Source organism: Scyliorhinus canicula, chromosome 13 (genome assembly GCF_902713615.1).
Source record: "Scyliorhinus canicula chromosome 13, sScyCan1.1, whole genome shotgun sequence".
NCBI classification, from domain to species: Eukaryota; Metazoa; Chordata; class Chondrichthyes; order Carcharhiniformes; family Scyliorhinidae; genus Scyliorhinus; species Scyliorhinus canicula.
The window spans coordinates 29,611,636-29,630,383 of NC_052158.1; the positions used below are offsets into that span (position 1 = coordinate 29,611,636).

The window sequence follows — 18,748 nt, forward strand, 5'->3', positions numbered from 1 at the left end:
TACATGGGAAGAAAAGGGAATTAAACAAAATTCAAGAAAATACAAGAAAATACATAATAGGGCAACACAAGATATACAATGTAACTACATAAGCACTGGCATTGGATGAAGCATACAGTGTTAATGAGGTCAGTCAATAAATAGAGGGTCATTTAGGAGTCCGGTGACAGTGGGGAAGAAGTTGTTTTTGAGTCTGTTTGTGCGTGTTCTCAGACTTCTCTATCTCCTGCCCGATGGAAGAAGTTGGAAGAGTGAGTAAACCGGATGGGAGGGGTCCCCAGGCAGCGAGAGGTGGAGATGGAGTCAATGGATAGGAGGCAGGTTTGTGTGATGGACTGGGCAGTATTCACGACTCTCTGAAGTTCCTTGCGGTCCTGGGCCGAGCAGTTGCCATACCAGGCTGTGATGCAGCCCGATAGGATGCTTTCTATGGTGCATCTGTAAAAGTTGGTCAGGGTTAATGTGGACATGCCGAATTTCCTTAGTTTCCTGAGGAAGTATAGGCGCTGTTGTGCTTTCTTGGTGGCAGCGTTGACGTGAGTGGACCAGGACAGATTTTTGGTGATGTGCACCCCTATGAATTTGAAACTGCTAACCATCTCCACCTCAGCCCCGTTGATGCTGACAGGGGTGTGTACAGTAATTTGCTTCCTGAGGTCAATGACCAGCTCTTTAGTTTTGCTGGCATTGAGGGAGAGATTGTTGTTGTTACACCACTCCACCAGGTTCTCCATCTCCCTCCTGCATTCTGACTCATCGTTATTTGAGATCCGGCCCACTATGGTCGTATCGTCAGCAAACTTGTAGATGGAGTTGGAACCAAGTTTTGCCACGCACTCGTGTTTGTACAGGGCATTTAGGGGGCTAAGTACGCAGCCTTGCGGGGTACCGGTATTGAGGACTATTGTGGAGGAGGTGTTGGTGTTCATTCTTACTGATTGTGGTCTGTTGGTCAGAAATTCAAAAATCCAGTTGCAGAGTGGAGCCAAGTCCTAGGTTTTGGAGCTTTGATATGAGCTTGGCTGGGATTATTATGTTGAAGGCGGAGCTGTAGTCAATAAATAGGAGTCTGATGTAGGAGTCCTTGTTTTCGAGATGCTCTAGGGATGAGTGTAGGGAAATGGCGTCTGATGTGGAACGGTTGCGACGGTATGCAAATTGAAGTGGGTCAAGGCGTTCAGGGAGTATGGAGGTGATGCGCTTCATGATCAGCCTCTCGAAGCACTTCATTACAATTGACGTCAGGGCCCCCGGGCGGTAGTCATTGAGGCCTGGCTCTTCTTTGGTACCGGTATGATGGTGGTCTTCTTGAAGCATGTGGGGACCTCGGAGTGGAGTAGGGACAGGTTAAAGATGTCTGTGAATACCTCTGCTAGCTGGTCTGCGCAGGCTCTGAGTGCACGACCAGGGATCCCGTCCGGGCCCATCGCCTTCCACGGGTTCACTTTCAGGAAGGCCGATATGACGTTGGAAGCTGTGATGGTGGGTATGGGTGAATTATGGGCGGCTGGGGCACTCGACAGCGGATTGTTGGTTACCTGCTCGAACCGAGCATAGAATGCATTAAGTTCATTGGGGAGGGGTGCGCTGCTGCCAGAGATACTGCTCGGCTTCGCTTTGTAGCCCGTTATGTTGTTTAATCCTTCCACAACCGCCGAGAGTCTGTCTGTGACTCTAGCTCAGTTTGATATTCTCTCTTGGCATCTCGGATGGCTTTGCGGAGGTCGTACCTGGATTTCTTGTATAGGACAGGGTTGTCTGCCTTGAACGCCTCAGATCTGTCCTTCAGTAGGGAGTCAATCTCGCAGTTGAGCCATGGTTTCCGGTTGGGGAAAGCACGTACTGCTTTATTTGGCACGCAGTCGTCCACACATTTGCTGATGAAGTCTGTGACGGTGGTGGCATACTCATTTAAGTTGGTCGCTGAGTTCTTAAATATGGACCTGTCCACTGTCTCCAGGCAGTCATGTAAGAGCTCTTCTGTCTCCTCAGACCAGCACTGCACAATCTTCTTAGCTGGATTCTCCCGCTTGAGTTTCTGCTTGTAAGCCGGGAGAAGGAGCACAGTCTTATGGTCTGATTTCCCAAAGTGCGGTCGGGCGATGGAACAGTAGGCGCCCTTGATTTTTGAGTAGCAGTGGTCAAGAGTGTTGTCGCCCCTGGTAGGGCAGGAGATGTGCTGCTGGAATTTTGGCAGTACGCTCTTGAGGTTGGCCTTGTTGAAGTCTCCGGCCACAATGTGTTCTGTTTCATAGTTGTTTATGACTGTGTTACAGTTCATCCAGCGCCTTCCTCACTTCTGCCTGGGGTGGAATGTAGACCGCTGTGATAATGGCTGAAGTGAACTCACGTGGAAGATGGTATGGGCTGCACTTCACGGTCAGATGTTCCAGGTCTGGGGAGCAGTAGGTCGCCAGGGTCGCCACATCCAAGCACCAGGAGGAGTTGATGAGGAGGCAATCCCCTCCACCCTTCGCTTTGCGATCTTTTAACAGTCTGTTAAATTGTCCGTCCTTCCCACGACGATTCCCGTGGTGGGCGAGATCGCAATATTTACCCCTCAGTTTCCCTCTCCGCTGACACTGCCAGAATTGCTGAGTTTTTCCAGTTTTTTCTGAGCTTATTTCAGATTTCCAAAATCCGCAGTATTTTGTTTTTCTTGAACACAACTCACTGTCTCCTATCTTGAGCCAATTTTTAATAATCCAATTGGGCACTGATCCTTCTATCCAATGAGCCTTAATTTAATTAACCAGCTCTTTAGTACAAAATTAATTGAAGGATGATGCGACCATCAATTCACTCAAGTACACGAGTAGAAGTAAACTGTGGCTTTAATCGACTTACAACTGAGCCTGCCTGCGACTAGCTGAACTGAAGGCAGGCTCGCAAGACCGCAGCACTTAATACTTCCGATTGCGGGAGGAGCCATGGGCGGAGCCATGGGCAGAGCCAAGGGTGGAGACCTGTACATGCTCCTCATCTCCCCCTGTGAGCAGAGCTGTGCAACGGCTCACAGATGGAGCCCACAGGGACACAGTGATACACAGTGTGAATTTATATTATACATTCACCACATTCGCCCCCTGTTAAAAAAAATCAAGTCTGGCGGGGGTGACGGGTCTATAAGTTGAGTCGGTCCGGTGTTCGAATTGTTCGCTGGGACCGGCGGAGCACCGGAGTTGCAGCTGATTCGGATGGCTGTGTGCTGATGAATCCGAATCCAGTGTGAATCCGAGGGTGGACTCCGGGGGTGGTTCATTCCGAGCTTCGTTCCTGACCAGTGTGATGAGTGAAAGGGGGCGCAGGAAACCTGTAGGCGCAGGGGCGCAGGGCGTGGGGGGGTCGGGTGGGGTGTGATGTGAGGGGTACCTCGGCGGTAGTGGTAGTAGTGGTGGTAGATCCTGCAGATGCCAGGTCACGGAGGGAAACGGTGTCCTGCTGGCCGTCGGGGTGCTCGATAAATGCGTAGTGGGGGTTTGAATGTAGAAGGAGGACCCTCTCTACCAGCGGGCCTGTTTTATGTGTCCGGAAGTGCTTCCGAAGGAGAACAGGGCCCGGTGTCCTCAAGCAGGATGGAAGCGAGGCCCCCGTGGTAGTGCCCCTAGGGAAAACAAATAGTCGCTCGTGAGGAGTCTGATTAGTGGCCATACACAGGGGGGACCTAATTGCATGGAGCGCATCGGGGAGGACCTCCTGCCAGTGGGAGGTCAGGAGATTCCTGGACCGTCAGGTCAGTAGGACGGTCTTCCAGACCGTCGCGTTCTCCCTCTCCACCTGCCCATTCCCCCTGGGGTTATAGCTGGTAGTCTTGCTCGAGGCGATGCCCTTATCGAGCAGGTACTGACGCAGCTCGTCGCTCATGAAGGACAAAACTCTGTCGCTGTGGACATAGTTAGGGAAACCGAACATGGTGAAGACACTGTGCAGGGCTCTGATGACTGTATGGGAGGTCATATCGGGGCACGGGATGGCAAACGGGAAGCGAGAGAATTCATCTATGATGTTAAGGGAGTACACATTACGGTTGGTCGAGGGAAGGGCCCCTTTGAAATCGATACTCAGTCGTTCAAAGGGCCGGGATGCCTTTACCAGGTAGGCCTTGTCTGGTCTATAGAAGTGTGGTTTACACTCCGCGCATATCGGGCAATTCTTGGTGACAGCTTTAACCTCCTCGGTGGAGAAGGGCAGATTGCGGGCCTTGATGTAGTGGGCGAGCCAGGTGACCCCCAGGTGGCAGAGGTCATTGTGGATAGCCTGTAATCGGTTGTCTTGCGCGCTGGCGCATGTGCCGCAGGACAGGGCATCTGGGGGCTCGTTGAGCTTCCCAGGACGGTATATGATATCATAATTATAGGTGGAGAGTTCGATCCTCCACCTCAAGGTTTTGTCATTTTTTATTTTGTCCCGCTGCGAGTTATCGAACATAAAGGCAACCGATCTCTGGTCGGTGATGAGGGTGAACCTCCTACCTGCGAGGTAGTGCCTCCAGTGCCATACGGCTTCCACAATGGCTTGAGCTTCCTTTTTGACTGAGGAGTGTCGAAGTTCCGAAGCAGAGAGGGTTCGGGAGAAGAACGCTACTGGTCTCCCTGCCTGGTTCAGAGTGGCAGCGAGAGCGATCTCTGAGGCGTCGCTCACTACTTGAAAGGGAACGGATTCATCCACCGCCCGCATGGCGGCTTTGGCGATGTCCTCCTTAATGCAGTTGAAGGCCTGGCGGGCCTCGGCTGACAGCAGGAAGAGTGTGGCCTTAAATAGTGGGCGGGCTTTGTCCGCATATTGGGGGACCCACTGGGCGTAGTAGGAGACAAATCCAAGGCACCTCTTGAGGGCCCTGGAACAGTGAGGGAGAAGGAGTTGTAAGAGGTGGCGCATACAGTCAGGGTCAGGCCCTAGTACCCCGTTTTCCACGACGTAGGCAAGGATGGCTAGTCTAGTTGTGCGGAAAACGCATTTTTCCTTATCGTATGTGAGGTTGAGTTTTTGGGTGGTTTGGAGAAATTAGTGGAGGTTGGCATCGTGGTCCTGCTGGTCGTGGCCGCAGATGGTGACGTTATCCAGGTTCAGAAACGTTGCCCGCAGCCTGTACTGGTCCACCATTCAGTCCATTGCTCATTGGAACACCGAAACCCCATTTGTGACGCCAAAGGGGACCCGGAGGAAATGGAAGAGGCGGTCGTCTGCCTCGAACGCCGTGCAGTGGCGGTCCTCCGGGCAGATTGGGAGCTGGTGATGTGCAAACTTCACATCCACCGTGGAGAAGATGCGGTACTGGGCGATCTGATTGACCATGTCTGCAAACCGGGGGAGGAGGTATTCATCGAGGTGCGTGAACCGGTTAATGGTCTGGCTGGAATCAACCACCATCCGGAACTTTTCCCCGCTCTTGACGACCACCACCCGAGCTCTCCAGGGGCTATTACTGGCCTCTATGACTCCCTCACGTAAGAGCCGCTGAACTTCGGCTCTAATAAATACCCTGTCCTGCAGGCTATACCTCCTGCTGCGAGTGGCCACGGGTTTGCAGTTAGTGGTGAGGTTAGCGAAGAGTGGAGGGGGATCGATTTTTAGAGTTGCTAAACTGCATATAGTGAGAGGGGGCAGGGGTCCGCCGAAGCTGAATGTTAGGCTCCTGAGGTTACACTGGAAATTGAGCCCGAGTAGGAGAGGGGCGCAGAGGTCTGGGAGTGCATACAATTGGAAGTTGGAGTAGTTGGCGCCCTGTATCATTAGTGTTGCCATCGTGCACCCTTATATTTGGACAGAGTGCGACCCCGAGGCGAGGGAGATAGTTTGCCATGCTGGAAATATCGGGAGCGAGCAGCGTCTTACCAGGTCTGGGTGAACGAAGCTCTCGGTGCTCCCGGAGTCGAAGAGGCACGGTGCCTTGCATCCATTGACTTGAACGGACATCATGGAGCTTCTGAGGTGCTTTGGCCGCGACTGGTCCAAAGTGACTGCGCTGAGCTGCGGGTCGTCGGTGGCGTTTTATCGGGTGATGGCCAAGATGGCGGCCCTGTTGATCGCACGTGGCGGGCGGCGAGGAAGATGACGCCCAAGATGGCGGCCGCCATGAGTCGCACATGTCGTGCGGAAGTGGAGTCGTCAGACACGCTGCTACATTGCGGGGCCTGCGGGCCTGTGAGTTGGAGGGGCGATTGTTCTGGGTAGCGTTCAAGTTTGAGGTTTTGGTTTTAGCCAGGCATACCTTCGCAAAGTGTCCTTTCCGCCCGCAGCTGCTGCAGGTCGCGTTACGGGCCGGGCAGTGCTGCCGTGGGTGATGGGGCTGGTTGCCAAAGTGGCACGATAGCCCTCCGTGGTGGGCGGGTGGCCGTGCAGCGCAGGCCTGGGGTAGTCTCTGGTCGGGGGTCCACGATGGGGTCGCGTGGTCGGCTGGGAACGAGTTTAAGCTTTGAAAAGCGACCTCTAACAAAGTCGCTAGTGTTACTGTGTCCTCCAGGTTCTGGGCCCCTTTTTCGAGGAGACGCTAGCGCACATAAATGGACCGTACCCCTGCAACATACACATCTCGGACGGCGAGTTCCATGTGCTGGGAGGCTGTCACAGCCTTGAAGTTACATTCCCGTGCTAGAGCTTTTAGGTCACGCAGGTAGTCTTCTAGCGACTCTGCAGGGCGCTGGCGGCGGGTAGTGAAAATATGCCGCGTGTAAACTTCATTTACGGGCCGCATGTACAGGCGGTCGAGTATTGCGAGGGCCTCGGTGTACGAGTCGGTACTATCAAGTTGAGTTGAAATGCGATGGCTCACCCATGCGTGTAGAAGACTGAGTTTCTGTTCTTCAGTAGCAGCGGAGGTAGTCGACGCAGCCAGGTAGGCCTTGAAGCACCGAAGCCAATGCAGAAATATTTCCTTCGCTTCCGCGGCCTGTGGACCGAGTTCTAGTCGATCAGGTTTGAGGGCTGATTCAATGGTAGTTTTTTTAAGTCGATTAAATTGATGCGACCATCAATTTACTCAAGGACACGAGTAGAAGTAAACTGTGGCTTTAATCGACTTACAACTGAGCCTGCCTGCGACTAGCTGAACTGAAGACAGGCTCGCAAGACCGCAGCACTTTATACTTCTGGTTATGGGAGGAGCCATGGGCGGAGCCATGGATAGAGCCAAGGGTGGAGCCCTGTATATGCTCCTCATCTCCTACTGTGGGCAGAGCCGCGCAACGGCTCACAGATGGAGCCCACAGGGACACAGTGATCCACAGTGTGAATTTATATTATACATTCACCACAAAGGACACATTGTCTTCTCACAGACTCAAAATAGTTCAAAGGCCACCGAGGGCACTGCAGGGTCTGGGGGTATTTTAGTGATTATTTAAAGATGGTCGCACTGCATTATTTTAGAGGTGCTCTCCAGCACGGTGGGGCAGTGGTTAGTACTGATGCCTACGGCGCTGAGGACCCGGGTTCGATCCCGACCCCGGGTCACTGTCTGCACGGAGTTTGCACATTCTCCCCGTGTCTGCATGGATTTCACCCCACAGCACAAAGATGGGCAAGTTAAGTGGATTGGCCACACTAAATTGCCTCTTAATTGGAAAAAAAATAATTGGGTACTCTAAATTTCTAATTAAAAAAAATATTTAGTGCTCCATGGGCAAAGCTACATCAGTCGTTTGTTGTGCATGATTGGTTGTTGGGTCTTTTGAAGTACGTGGAAGCTGAATATTGAACAGGAAACATAACAAAAGAACAAAGAACAATACAGCACAGGAACAGGCCCTTCGGCTCTCCAATCTTTGCCAAGACCCTCAGCACTTCCTTGTGCCGTATCCCTCTACACCCATCTGATCCATGTGTTTGTCAAGATGCCTTTTGAACGCTGCAAATTTATCTGCTTCCACAACCTCCAGGCAACGCGTTCCAGGCACTCAGCACCCTCTGCGTAAAAAAACCTGCCTCGCACATCTCCTCTAAACATTGCCCCGTGGACCTTAAACCTATGCCCCCTGGTGACTGACCCCTCCACCCTGGTAAAGAGTGCCTGCCCATCCACTCTATCCATGCCTCTCAAAATCTTGTAGATTTCTATCAGGTCACCGTCAACCTTCGTCTTTCTAATGAAAGCAGTCCGAGTCTATTCGGCATCTCCACATAGCTAATACCCTCCAGACCACTGCACCCTCTCCAAAGCCTCCATATTCTTCTGGTAGTATTGCAACCAGAATTGTGCGCAATATTCCAAGTGCGGCCTTACCAAGGCCATACAACTGTTGCATTACTTGCCAGTTTTTATACTCGATGCCCCGTCCAATGAAGGCAAGCATTTTGTATGCCTTCTTGACTATCTTGTCCACTTGTGATGCCACCCTCAAAGATCTGTAGACCTGCACGCCCAGATCTCTCTGACTTTCTATATTCCTAAGAGTTTTGTCATTTACGTTATATTTCCCCTCTATATTAGACCTACCAAAATGCATTACCTCACATTTGTCCAGATTAAACTCCATTTGCCATTTGTTTGCCCAAGTCTCCAACCTATCTATGTCCTACTGTGTCTTCTGACATTCCTCAACACTTATCTGCCACTCCACCAACCTTGGTGTCATCCGCAAACTTACTAATCAGACCGGCTACATTTTCTTCCAAAACGTTTATGTACAGTACAAACAACAGAGGCCAAAGCACAGATCCGTGTGGAACACCACAAGTCACAACCCATTCAGAAAAACACCCTTCTACTGCTGCCCATTGTTGCTCGTTTTACTGGAGTTTATTAACACGCCTCCGTTTAAAGGCCGTGTGCTTAACACTGCTATGGCTCTGTGTATGTAATTATGCTCAGGAGTCGCCAGGTGCCGTATTTAGACACCTCACAAGTATATCAAGGTCAGGTTCAAAGTAATAAATCTGTACACCGATTAGTAAGTCCAAACGATTGATAGTTATTATGACAAATATAATAAATACACATGCATACGCTAAAGAGACTAACTTACTTCTAATACTAAACAACTAAAATACTTATCTAGACAGGAACAGGCAAGGTCAGGGAACAAGGCCTTCGTCCCGTTCTTGGTCTGCAACTCTCAGGTATTTAAAGTTGTCAGGGTCTAGCAAAGTCTGGATCACGTAGCGATCGTCGTAGTGGCACTTACAGTTCGATGGCTGATGGCTCAACGGCTGGTGATGGAACTGGAGTCAGGATGCGATGTATCAGCAAAGCGAAGACAGAGCGATGAAAACAGCAGAGAGCCGGAGCCAAAAACAGACCGAACCATGTGCGGGGTCTACTTTTATAGGTCCCCCAAAGTCCGTGCCCCTTCGGGGCGGTCTTTTACCTGCCATGTATTGATTGGGCCTTTTCCCAATCGATATCTTCCAAACCCCCCAATCTGAGGGTCGCTTCTCGATGGGTGGGGCGGTACCTATGGTTCTTTGTGTTGGATACTATGGTGCCGTTCTGTCTGGGCGTCTACTCAAAAGTATCCATTCATACTTAAATGTTTCTATTGTGTGGGGTCTGGATCTGGATCACCTCATTACTATGTAGATCTTGTTGCCATTTACACCTTTGGCTGACACTCTGCACCTGGCCACAAACTGGTTTCTGTACGTGCAGAATGCTAATTAGTCTTCGCAAACTGTTTGTCCTTGCTAAGACTGTTTTTCCCTGCAGCCTTAGCAGTTCTCCATTTTGTAGCCCAGGGTCCATCTTAGGTGGCTACACCTTTGCCTTCTGTGACCGAGCCAGTTCTATATCCATCTTACCACCTCACCTCTGATCCTGTGTGACTCCACCTTTTGTACCAGTCTGCCATGAGGCACGTTGTCAAAGGCTTTACTGAAGTCCATGTAAACAACATCTACCACCCTCCCCTCATCAATCATCTTTGTCACCTCCTCAGTAAACTTGTTCAAGTTAGTGAGTAATGACCTCCCCTTCACAAAACCATGCTGTCTATCGCTTCTGAGTCCATTTGTTTCCAAATGGTTGTAAATCCTGTCCCTGAGAATTCTCTCCAATAATTTACCTACTACCAATGTGAGGCTCACCGGCCTATAGTTTCCAGGATTATCCCTGCTACATTTCTTAAACAGTGGTACCACATTAGCTATTCTCCAGTCCTCTGGGATCTCACCTGCAGGCAATGAAGTTACAAATATGTTAGTTAAGGCCCCAGCAATTTCCTCCCTTGCTTCCCTGCTTATTCTGGGGTAAATCCCATCTGGCCCAGGAGACTTATCTACCTTAATATCTTTTAAAAGACCCAGCACCTCCTTTTCAATGTTGACATGATCCAGACTGTCCACACATCCTAACCAAGAATCATCTTCCACAAAGTCATTTTCTTTGGTGAACACTGATGCACAGTACTCATTTAGTACCTCACCCATTTCCTCTGACTCAACACATAGATTCCCCCCACTGTCCTTAAGTGGTCCAATCCTTTCTCTGGCCACCCTCTTGTTTTTACATATGAATTTAAAGCTTTGGTATTCACCTTAATCCTACTTGCCAAGGACTTTTCATGACCCCTCCCAGCCCTCTAATTTCCAGCTTCAGTAGCTTCCTACTTTCTTCATACTCCTCAAGGGTCCCCAACCTTCTAGACCGTACAACAGCCTCCTTTTTCTTTTTGACGAGTTCACAATATCCCTCATAATCCAAGGCTCCCTAAACTTCCTGTACTTATCCTTCGTTCTCTCAGGAATGTGACTTTCCTGAATCGTAATCAACTGTCACTTGAAAGACTTCCACATGCCCTCCAACAGCCGCACCCAATCCAAATTCTTCGATTCATGTCTCATGTTATCATAGTTTGCCATTCCCTGCATTTGCACCTTAACGCCAGGGTTACCTTCATCCCTGTCCAAAAGTTCCTGAAAATGTATGGAATTGTGGTCACTACTCCCAAAATGTTCCCCATCTGAAACCTCAACCACAGATCCAGGCTTATTCCCCAATACCAGACCCAGTACTGCCCCTTCCCTAGTTGGACTATCTACATATTGCATCAAGAAGGCTTCCTGGATACGCCTTACAAATTCTGCCCTATCCAAGCCCCCAGCACTAAGTGAGTCCCAGTCAACATAGGGGGAATTAAAATCCCCTACCATAACACCTCTGTTACATTTGTACCTATCCAATATCTCTCTATCTGCTCCTCTATCTCTCGCTGGCAGTTGGGGGTCTGTAATAAACGCCCAACATTCTGATTGCCCCCTTCCTGTTCCTGCGCTTTACCCAGATTGCCTTATTGTATGAGCCCTCCAAGGTGTCCTCCCGCAGTACAGCTATAATATTCTCCTCAACAAGTAACGATTCTCCCCCACCGCTTTTACATCCCCCTCTATCTCTCCTGAAGCATCTATATCCTCCAACATTCAGCTGCAAATCCTGCCCGCCCTTTAACAATGTTTCTGTGATAGCCATAACATCGTGGGCAGGATTCTCCGTTACCCGTGCGAGGCGGTGGGTCCCGGCACCAAGGAGTGGCGTGAACCACTCTGGCGTTCACACCTTCAGGGACTAGGTAGGTCCCAGAGTGGTTTGCGCCACACCGGCCGGCGGGGAAGGTGTCACGCTGACCGGTGGCGAAGGGTCTCCGCCGGCCGGCGCTAGTTGGCGCATGCACGGGAGCGCCAGCGTGTGCTGGCGTCATCCCAGCACATGCACAGGGGGGGAATCTTCTCCGCGTCGGCCATCGCGGACTGTTACAGCGACCGACGCGGAGGAATAGAGTGCCCCCACGGCACAGGCCCGCCCACGGATTGGTGGGCCCCAATCGCGGGCCACGCCACCGCGGGGGCATCATCCGGGGCCAGATCCCCCCTCGTTCCCCCACCCCCACCCCCTCCCCCTACCGTGGACTCCGGAGGCCACCTGCGCTGCCAGGCCCGCCGGTAAGTACCTACTCTAATTTATGCCGGCGGGACCGGTCGAAAACGGGCGGCCACTCGGCCCATCACGGGACGGAGAATCGCCGGGGAGGCCACTGCCAGCGGCGCGGCGCGATTCCCTCCCTGCCAAATCCCTGGCGCTGGAGAATTTGGCAGCCGGTGAGGGCGGGATTCACGCTGCCCCCTGGCAAGTCTCCAACCCGGCGGGGAGTCGGAGAATCCCGTCGCATAATTCCAAGTACTGATAAGTGCTCTAAATTCATCTGCCTTAGCGCTATACTTCTGGTGTTGAAACAAATACTCTTCAAACCATTGCGTTTGAGCAGACAGAGTGATGTTATTCTCTTATTTTTTATTCTCTATTTCCCCTTCCATTATTAAATGTTCCAATCCAGCGCTCTGGTTCCCACCCCACTGTCAAACGAGTTTAAATCCTCCCGAGTGACTCGAGCAAACCTCTCAGCCAGGATATTGGTGCAAGCAGTTTAGATGCAACTCGTCCTCCTTGTACAGGTCACACCTGCCCTGGAAGAGATCCCAGAAATCTGAAACCCTCCATCCTACACCACCAGTTCAACCACGTATTTAGCTGCAGTATCCTCCTATTTCTAGCCTCACTGGCACGTGGCACAGGGAGTAATCCTGAGATTACAACCCGAGAGGTCCTTTTTAGATTATTGCCTAACTCCCTGAACTCCTTCTGCAGGACCCCATCACTCTTCCTGCCTCTGTCATTAGTTCCTATGTGTACTACGACCTCTGGCTGTTCAGCCTCCCTCTTCAGGATGTCCTGTGTTCGTTCAGAGATATCCTTGATCCTGGCACCAGGGAGGCAAAAAAACCATCCTGGAGTCACTTTCCCATTGTTGCTAAGTGTGCTTTTACTTAATGGTTCTATTTTAATAACCTTTGCTCTAGAGTCGGCAGGTATCTTTCTGATACCACCACAAGGTTCAAAGCCAAGTGTTGATCAATAACTCAATACACCAGTTAGTAAGTTTCAAATCAAAACACATTTATTATACACACAGTCAATCACTACTCATGCATAAAACTCTACTTACTAGACTATCACTATAACTAAAGGCCTATACTTAGCTTTCAAATGGCCCTCCAGGTCAGAGGAACAATGGCCTTTGTCCGGTTCTGAGACTACAGGTTTCAAACTGGTATGGAATAGTAGCTAGGAGCGCCTATCTCGAAGCGTGCGTTGACTGGAGACTTACTTGGTTGGTGCAGCTGCTAGGCAGGTCTCTCCTTGTTGAGAGTCATGGTCAAGAGTTCTTTGAGAGCTGCCAAGAGAGCGAACTGAACTTGGGGACTCTACTTTATAGTCCCCAGGGGTTTCGCGCCCTTCTGGGCGGACCCTGAACCTGGTCCCAATTAATTGGACCATATCCCAATCGGTTCTATCGATTTCTCCAATACTGGAGCTGTTCCCTGATCGCTGGGCGGTTCCTATGTGTCCGTTGGCCTTCCTTTGTCCTGGCTCCCGCTGGCACCGGGGTGTCTGGTTTGGACCCGATTGCTTCAATGTTTCTAATTGTTTCTGGGTATTGCTCATTAGTCTGTAGATGGCTACTGGTTTCGGTTCTGTCTGGGTTCTGCAAGTCTTATTACACAGGAAACCTTGCACCTGCCTGTTTTCCTGTGCCTGGCCGATTTTCCCTGCATTCTTTGCGGGCCTCCATTTTGGAATCAGGAAGTGGCCACCCCAGGTGGCTACACCATGCACAGAAGCACCTACCTGTGCCCCTTATTATAGAGTCCTCTATAACTATCGCTCTCCTGCACTTTGCTCTCCCCTGCTGAGCAACAGAGCCACTTGTGGTGCCACTGTTCAGTCTGCTGTTGTTTGCCCCTGATAGGTTATCTTCCCCAACAGTATCCAAAATGGTATACCTGTTAGAGAGGGGGGCAGCCACAGCCCATTCCTGCACTGTCTGCCTGCCCTTTCTAGTAGTCACCCATCTGTCTGCCTGCACCTTGGGTGTGACCACGTCTCTATAACTCCTATCTATGATGCTTTCCCCCACCTGCATGCACCTAAGTGCATCCAACTGCTACTCCAACCAAACCACGTGGTCTGTGAGGAGCTGCCATTGGTTACAATTGTTGCTGATGTAGTCGATCAGAACGCTGAAAGTGTCATGGATCTCCCACATCTTGCAGTTGGAGCATTGCACCCCGCTGAGTGACATTTAAGTCACTAGTTAATTAATTCAAAACACAGATTCCCTACCAGCCAATCAGGTCACAATTTTACTGTGACATCACTTTGATTTACCCCCCCCCCCCGCCAAACAATGTGAAAACGCACAAATACCACTTACCCTCTCAGACTGCAGTCCCGATTTCTCCCGCTCAGAGACACAGACACAAATACCACCTACCCTCTCAGAATGCAGTCCCGATTTCTCCCGCTCAGACACACAGGCACAAGTACCACTTACCCTCTCAGAATGCAGTCCCGATTTCTCCCACTCAGAGACACAGGCACAAATACCACTGACCGTCTCAGACTGCAGTCCCGATTTCTCCAGCTCAGCTCCGCTATGAAGGACTCACCTGCCTTTCCTGCGACAGGACAGCCGAATTGACAGCTCTCGTATTTGTGTTCCTGATCAGGGCGAAATTCTACTCCATCCCTCCCCAGTACTGTTTCTCCATTCCAAACTTTTTTTTCTATTTCAGAGAAAGTACAGGGAGAAATTGATCAAGTGATAGGAGCTGGAAGATGCCCCAGAATAGAGGACAGGAAACACATGCCCTACACTGACGCGGTGATACATGAAATCCAGAGGTTTGCCAACATTATCCCCTTGAACCTTCCTCATTCAACAACTGTGGACGTGCACTTCAGAGGATATTTCATTCCAAAGGTAGGTTTTAACTGGACAAGTGAGGTGTAAGTTTTACAATTTACAGAATATCCTTCTAAATAAAAACAGGGGAGGTAGTGACACAGTGGAATTGTCACTGGACTAATAATCCAGAGACCCAGCCTCATGCCCTGGGGACCGGGTTCGAATCCCACCACGGCAGATGGTGATATTTGAATTCAATAAAAAACATTAAGGGATTAAAAGTCTACTGATGACCATTTGTCAATTGTTGTAAAAACCCATCTGGTTCACTAATTTTCTTTTTAAGGAAGGAAATCTGCCGTCCTTACCCGGTCTGGCCGACATGTGACTCTAGACTCACAGCAATGTGAGTTGACAGTTTAAAAAATGCCCTCTGTCATAGCCTCTAAAGCCACTTAGTTCAAAGGCTATTAGGGATGGGCAATAAATGATGTCCCAGCCAGAGATGTCCAGATCCCATGAACGAATAAAAATAAACTAATGTTTAAGTGCTGCAACTTGGACATTTTCATTTTGGTTATTAGGAATTATGTTACATTTAACTGTTAGATGTATTAGATGCTGTGGTATGAGGAGACAAAAGTTCTGTTCCTTTTTCACCAACACACTTTTATTTCTTCCAACAGACTGCACAAAACTCTACACATCACCAGACACAGAGGTCACCTGAAGCCCCTTTACATATGTCAATTATTGGACACTTAACATAAACGAGACAACTAATTTCAATGTCTCTTAACCCATTACTTAACAGTCTCCACTTCCTTGGGGAAAAAAACAATTAAGTGAAATTTTTTTTTCAAGAAACTCAAAAACACACACATGATTTCCCCCCCTTTTTCCCCAGTTTTTTTTGTGGAAGAGAAATAAAAAGTCACAGAAACAGGTGCCCTTCAATAACAATATCCAAAAGTTTCCATGAACTAGCCCCTCTTTTCATAAAACAGTCTGACAGTTGATTGCTACTGTCGACCCATTTAATTTTTGTTATTTCCCCCCTGTCCAACATCTGTTTCAAACTTGCGATGACTATCCGTAACCTCTTTTCATTGGCACTTTTTGTAGAGTGCACATTTTCCCACAGGGATTTATTGTCAATGTGACAGTCAATAGATATATTACCCAAATCCCCTAATCCCAAAATGTCTGCCAATATCTCAGATATATATAAAAGGCCATATCCACCGCCTCTACAAAGCTTATCGTCTCAGCAGCCAACGTGCTTTTTACCACTCTCATTATTTTGTTTCCCACACAAGCGGGCAACATTTACCATGGTTCCCCAAAAGGAAAATTATAAAACCTCCTGTGCTTGAAACCCCATCACATAAATTTGCGCAGGACGCATCACTATAAACTATGAGTTTCAAGTGCCTAAGATTACCTAAAACCGGGATCTTCAAAACACACTCCTGCATTTTTAGTTTGGCCAACGCTTTATTTGCTCTTATTATGTCTTCCACTTTGGGATCATTCATTTTTGTACACAACTCTAAGACATCAAAACTCATGTCTGGTCTAGCCTGTCTACCTAACCAGTTCAGTTGCCCAATTAAACTTCGCAGTTGCTCTTTTTCTATCTTTGAAACCATTGCATCTTTTTGTGAAACCTGGCCACGACTAATTGCTATTGGGCTGATGCTTTCCAAATAAGATCGCTCACGTAAAGTTGCCCCTAACTTAGTCTGTCCGATTTCCAGTCCAATATATTTAAATGCACCGGAGGCCTGACTTCCAACCCTGAATTCTTTTCTCAAACCAGAGATTACAATAGCTTTAAAATCACTAGTCCCACCCCACAAAAAATCACCGACATCCATCATAAAGATGCCAGAAAGATTTCCATTTTAGTGCCAGTAAAACATTGCAGGATCTGCTTTCAACTGGCTACAGCCTAACTTTAACAAAACTGACCTTACCGAAAAGTATCACACTCTAGATGCATCATTTAATCCATATACACATTTGTTCAACTTCCAGAATACCCCTTCTGTGTTAGCTGCTTCTTTAGGAGGACGGAGAAAAATGTCTCTCTGGAGCTGATGCACCTGCAAAAAGGCAGCTTTTATATCTATAGATTTGCATTCCCATGCCTTTGTGGCTAATAGAGCCAAGAAAATCTTTAAAATATCCTTTCCTGCTGGTGGTGAATCTACCCTTAAATCCTGATCTTCTAAGTTTTCTTCAAATCCTCTTGCCACAAGCCTGGCCTTTGCCTTCTATGTTCCATCCGGAAGAACCTTTTCCGTGCAAATTCATCTGTGGGATAGAGCTTTTTGTCCCCTATCCGGTACTTCCGTGTATACCCCAAATTCACTCCAACTATGCAATTCTTGCTGTTTAGCATCTTTGATAACTTTTTCATCTAATTTATTTGAAGCTACCAAAATCTCACGTGCATGTGGGCTTCTACTCCTATTAGTATTTGTAGTCTTACTCATGTTCCGAGATCTTGATAAACTACATCCCCTCTCCCGCCTGGTATGTCGTTCTGTACTGCTACTGCTTATTCTTTCCCTTCTGTTGTGGGATGTCCTTTCAATAGTTCTCGACCTTTTCCTGTGAACCTGTTCACTATCCGATGTACTATCTGAACTAGCACTGCGTTTCTGAGCCCTCCATTTTTGAACTTTGTTTTCCCAATCCATTGTCTTAACTCTCTACCCTGAATACTGTACATTCAACCAATGTTTATACTTTCCAGTGGCCTTCCATGCTCTACTAATAACAGTTGCATCCTTCCATTGACTAGACCCTTCAGGCAAGTATGTCACTTTTGTACCAACTTTTGGCAGCTGCCCTTTCGAAAAATGGCCTGTTCTAATTTATCAGAAGTGTCATGTTCCTCGACAGAAACCCTGTCTATATCAGTTAACTGGTCCTCATAGTTCTGTAACACGTGCGTACCAGATGACTCTGGTTCCTCATCATGTCTGTCTGCTCTGTCTAAATTTGAACATTTGTAATCGGTACCCATTATCCTTGATGAATGGACCCTAACAGTTTGTACCATGTTGCAAAATAATCGTTTTGCCATCTATGCCTATGATCTTGCCTGGGCCGTTCCATTCATTAGAATTGTCTCTCTTATAGTATACCATGTCTCCTTGCTGAAAAACAGCATCTGATGGCCGTACATTATGTCTTACAGCTCTGCAAATTCTTTCAGTGACTTCTGCTTCCAAAAAAGCTTTTCTACTGCTATGTAATGCATTTAAATGTTCAGCAAAACCAGAGCTAATTATAGTTCCCTCCCAAGCTGGAGGCTGGTCATCCAAAATGGACGGAATTTTAGGACTTCTACCAAACACTAATTGTTAAGGACTACAGCCCCCAACCATCTGCAATGAATTCTTTGCATGTACCGCCCATGCTAAAGCTGAATTGAGCCTGCAGCTTGGTCGATCTGCCAAAATTTTCCAAAGCATGTCATCGATGACAGCATGATTTCTTTCGCAGACACCATTACTAAATGGGCTTTCTGCAGCAGTGTTCATAACTTTGATATTCATGTTTTCACACATATCCCTAAACTCATCATTAGTAAATTCTCCCCCATTGTCCGTAAGGAATTTTGCCGGTGGACCCATTCCTGTCCCGATCCATTTTTCCAGGATTTGATCCAGAATTACTCTCTTTTCTTTACTTCGTACAATCGTTGATTGACTAAATCTGGTTGCTAAATCTACAAAATGCAAAATAAATATATTATTTGCTTTATCCCAGATCTTAAGGTCCATGCCACGATGTCGTTAAAATCCCTGGCCAAAGGTAGGGCTATTATCGGTCGTGATGGTGTTGGATTGGATTTGTTTATTGTCACTTGTACCGAGGTACAGTGAAAAGTATTTTTCTGCAAGCAGTTCAACAGATCATTCAGTACATGGAAGAAAAGGGAATTAAACACAATTCAAGAAAATACATAATAGGGCTACACATGATATACAATGTAATGACATAAGCACTGGCATCGGATGAAGCATGCAGGGTGTAATGTTAATGAGGTCAGTCAA

The 18,748-nt window shown here is 48.4% G+C and overlaps 1 protein-coding gene across 1 annotated transcript in view; it reads left to right on the plus strand.

Moving 5' to 3' along the window:
• Nucleotides 1–18,748, plus strand: part of LOC119976256 (cytochrome P450 2K1-like) — a 60,352-nt gene that overhangs the window by 36,926 nt on the left and 4,678 nt on the right. Inside the window, exon 7 of the mRNA XM_038816620.1 lies at nt 14,563–14,750. Within this exon, the coding sequence (XP_038672548.1) occupies nt 14,563–14,750 (188 nt within the window). The remainder of the gene's footprint in view (nt 1–14,562; nt 14,751–18,748) is intronic.